Genomic DNA, 4,315 nt, shown 5'->3' with positions numbered 1-4,315 from the left:
CAGGACATTCTCTACTGGGTACTGATGGAGTTATTAGGAGTGCCTCAACCCAAGCTACATGGAGGTGGCAGGAGAAAGGCGATGCTGAAGGCACCGGAGTCCCAGGCTTGGGCTAGTGTTGCCTAGAACAGGGTGAGGGGTCTGGGCTAAGGCCCCAGTCCTAGGACCACTGTTGGTGCAAGGTCTCATATCCAGGTTAAATGAGCTGCCAAGGCTTTAATCTGCAGGCTGAAAGGCAGTCATTAGGACGACCTCATGAGGAATGCTGACTCAGAGTGCAGGGTACCATCCAGGAAGGGCAGCCCACTCAGTTTGCATTACACACCCACGTACAATGACTGCTGTTGCCCATGAGGGGGCGCAGAAAGCTGTGGGGCACACATCCAGTTGGCAAGTGGCAGCTGGCACCCTGTCCCCAGTGAGAAGACTGTTCCCAAGCAGGCTGGAAAGGCCTGGCTAGTGAGGTGGAACACACAGAATGACAGCAGACAGACTGGCCATGATAACTTAGTTTATGGGTCAAGCCGATGCAATGCAAAGTTGGTTATCCTTTTTATCATTTCTTTTTTTTTAACCAAAATAAATAAATCAGATCTGTCCCTTTGAAGGTCAAAAGAGGAAGGAAGGACAGCTGGCTCCGGGGTCACCTTGCCCTTAATCACTGATCTCCTGTTTCTGACCTGCCTTGGCACAGCGAAGAGAAGAATCTATCAACTGCTTCCTTGTGTTCAAGGGAACAACAGAAAGCGAATTAACTGGGGGATTAGGGAGGAGGGGGGAGAAGATTCAGCAGGACCAAGAGGCAGCCAGTGCCTGGGGTTTGGGACCCAAGGGAGCTTCTGGACTCTACTCAGAGCCAATCACTCCAGGCATGGTAGTTAGGGCAAATTCCCCACAGCCCAATCCCAAGAAGGGTAGCAGAACTGGACCTAACTTTGTTGCTAAGGCCTTTTTAGCTGCTCTGTACCATTCTCCACTCACCCAACAGCTGAATGACGCCCCAAAAACCTGCCAGCTATAGCTCCTCCATTACTTCTTAGTTTGGCCCTAGCAAGACAAAGCTAGCCCTAGTTTTCAATCTGTGGCTTGCTAGGTGACAAGGACTGACTACTAGTGCTCTGGGAAGCCACACAGGATTTCTGTTCCAATCCTGGAGGATTACTTGGTGAGCATGGATAGGGCCAGAGCTGCCTTTCCTAGGATATCTTGAGGGACCTTTCTTCGTCCTGCTCCTTATCGCCTCCATGGCAGGTGTGTAGCCTGAGAAGTCAGCCCAAGCTGGGCAGTATCTGGCCTGGGGAGCAGCTGAGCACTGGAGCAGACAACAGCTTAATTCCTATGAGAACAGGAGTGGGGGTGGGGAGGATGTGGCACAGCAAAGGGCAGAAGTGTGGGCAGTGCTGAGGCACTATTCTTTAGTTGAGAAGCAAAGAGCATCATGGACTCGGGGGACCATGGCCTGATCAGCTCCAGGGCGCCTAAGAGAATTTCTTGAAGGCGTCCAGGTCAAAGGCTGTGTCCAGGAAGCGCTGCAGCTCTGTCAGGTGAGTCTTCTTGTTGCCGGTGGCTGGAGCAGCTGCTGGGTCTCGGCCAGCATACCTGAGAGACAGAGAGAGGTAGTAATGAGGGCAATAGTCAGAGGTGGGCCCTGCCTGCTCTTCTCTACCTGTTTCCAGGTTAACTGCCCACCAGCAGGTCTCGCCATTGGGGACTTGGGCCTTACCAGACAGGCTTGGCACGGTCAATGGTGGTCCGAAGTCTTGGCTTGACATAGTCATAGTAGCCTTGGTTCTTGTGCTCTTCCTGGCACCAGGCCAGCTCAGCATTGGGATACTTCTGTGCCTCCTTCAGTAGGAGGTCGAAGGGGAATGGTGATAGCTGAAAGAGAGCAGAGCTGGGATCAAGAAAGGGACATCCAGAGGGTGGGGAGGGTTACACAAAGGGTGGCTGCAATTCCAGCAGGCAAAGTCTTGCAGCTATTGCAGGTGGGAAAGGTTAGAAACCTCAGTAAACAACGTTCTGCCAAAGCACCATAGCCCAAATACCCGAGAGGTGGGACACTTGCACCTGGCTGCGATACCACATGCTCTCACCTGCTCAATCCTTGTAATTGCCACCTGCTCTGCCATGTCCCTGGCTTTGCGCTCTCGGGTGAGGTCATAGTACACCTTGCCAGTGCAGAAGAGAAGTCTTTTGACATTATTTGGGTTCTGAGCTGCAGGGCCATCTTCTGGGATCACACGCTGAAAGTGGGTTCCTACAAGAAAATTTCTACAGCTGGGCTGGTTCTTTCTCCAGGCCTATTCCATGGTGGCTGTGCATGAGCTGTCCCACAGTGGCTGGGATCTATGGATTCTGAGGGTTAGAGATACTTCTACCTTATGAGCTACTGAAGCCTGTGAATCTGCTCAGACTAAGAGTGCTGCAGAACCCAGCATGGGGATGTGCATCTTTAACCCTAGCACTCAGGAGACAGAAGCAAGTGGATCTCTCTGAGTTTAAGGTCAGTTCATTCTACACAGTAGTAGAGACTGTCTTAAACCAATCGTCTGATGGCTGCTTTCACACACACCTTACAAATGTGCAAACACTCAGAGGACACGCCTAAACAACTGCTGGTACAACTGGTGTGTACCAAACATGGAGACCTGACTGTTTCCATGATTGAACAAACATTCAATGGGAAACGACTGAGTGATAGATGAAAAACCCATGGCAAAAATCATATTCAAGCCAGGTGGTGGTGCCACATGGCTTTAATCCCAGCACCCGGGAGGCATAAACCATATTCAATGGTGAAAGACTGGAAACTGTGCCTCTAAGGTCAAGAACAAAGGTGGCAGGCCCACCCTCACCACTTCTATTCATCATACTACTGGAGTCCTAAACACAACAACTGGGCAAGAAGAAATAATGGCATCAAATGGAAGGTGGAAAGTGAGGGTGTTTCAGTGGATAGAACACTTGCCACGCACACCTGACGTGAGCTCAGCCTCTGGAACCCCATAACGTGGAAGAACCAACTCCTGAAAGTTGTCCTCTCACTTCTATACATACTATACAAACTCCCCATCACACACACACGCACACGCACACAAATATATTAAGTTAAATAAAATGATGAAATTTGTAGAAGAAAGGCTTGCTCTCTAAAATTCATAGAGCAACACAAGGATCAATGAATAACCAAATAAAATTTTAAGACAAAGCTCAGAAGAAAACTTTCAAAATGAACTATAAAAGCTTTAGTAAATAGTGTGGCACTGGCAAGGGCAGTGGTGGTGCACACCTTTAATTGCAGCACTCAGGAAACAGAGGCAGGTGGATCTCTGTGAGTTCGAGGCCAGCCTGGTCTACAAGAACTAGTTCCAGGACAGCTAGAGTTGTTACACAGAGAAACCCTGCCTTGAAAAACCAAACCAAACAACAAACAAATAAATAAATAATTTCTTTATCTGATGTAAGCTCTACAAATAAATAGATGGCGTGATGGCTGGACAAAGTAACAATGTTCCTCCGTGGCTAAGACAGTAGATTTCACATCATGTAAATGCTGCCACACATAAAATGTAGAAAATAAACAAGAGGCCTGCTGTACAGAAGACTGTAGGGGCTTGGTGGTTGAGAGGAAGCAGTTTTCATCTGGGTAGCTATGGCCTGTATTAGCACTGCTTGTCACTTTCCAGATAAACACCTCAAGCTACAGACTCCTACCTCAGCAGTGCAGCTGCATGGTCCTTCCCTTGCACCTTTTCCTCGCTGTGAGGAACACACTCCCAGACCTGCGCCCCTGAGCGGTGTGAGCTGTCAACTCTAGACACACAGTAGGGTCTCTTTTGTTCTTGTTGTTTTGTGTTTTAGACAGGGTCAGACCATGCAATTGTGACTGATTTGGAAACTGCTCTGTGGAGCAGGCTGACCTACAACTCAAGAGATGCTCCTGTCTCTGGTTCCAGAGTGCTGGGATTAAGAGAATGTGCCACCATGTTCTGCTATTTTAATGCAGTCCTGGGGCTACTCAAAGTCTTTTATCGCATGACTAAAAATCTGGAAAGAGCCTCAGGAGATGGATAAATACAAGCCACATAAGCCCTACGGAACAGCAAAGAGCCACCAGTGCTAACACCGTTCCAGGAAACACATAAGCCCCCACACCTACCTGGAAGCATCTCATCAAAGCTAGTTCTTGCCTCAGGGTGGCGTAGCAGGGATTTGGGAGTGAAGACGATTAACTGAAAGACAAAATAAGTTCACAGTAGACTACATATATATATATATATATATATATATATATATATATATATATATATATTTT

General features: G+C 48.4%; 1 protein-coding gene across 4 annotated transcripts in view; it reads right to left on the bottom strand.

Annotated features, from left to right (window-relative positions):
- Positions 1-494: 494 nt before the first annotated feature.
- Positions 495-4,315, bottom strand: part of Ogdh (oxoglutarate dehydrogenase) — a 64,074-nt gene continuing 60,253 nt past the window's right edge. For all 4 annotated transcript variants that reach the window (XM_050140880.1, XM_050140879.1, XM_050140877.1 and 1 more), the window contains 4 exons: positions 4,160-4,232; positions 2,094-2,257; positions 1,724-1,878; positions 495-1,599 (listed from right to left, as the gene is read on the bottom strand). In XM_050140880.1, the coding sequence (XP_049996837.1) occupies positions 1,479-1,599; positions 1,724-1,878; positions 2,094-2,257; positions 4,160-4,232 (513 nt within the window). In that variant the 3' untranslated portion in view covers positions 495-1,478. The remainder of the gene's footprint in view (positions 1,600-1,723; positions 1,879-2,093; positions 2,258-4,159; positions 4,233-4,315) is intronic.

The sequence above is a fragment of the Alexandromys fortis genome, unplaced genomic scaffold (assembly GCF_014885135.2).
Source record: "Alexandromys fortis isolate MF-2015 unplaced genomic scaffold, M_Fortis_MF-2015_v1.1 scaffold_7, whole genome shotgun sequence".
NCBI classification, from domain to species: domain Eukaryota; kingdom Metazoa; phylum Chordata; class Mammalia; order Rodentia; family Cricetidae; genus Alexandromys; species Alexandromys fortis.
The sequence above is the reverse complement of the archived record's forward strand: the minus strand, read 5'-3'. Positions and strand labels throughout refer to the sequence as shown.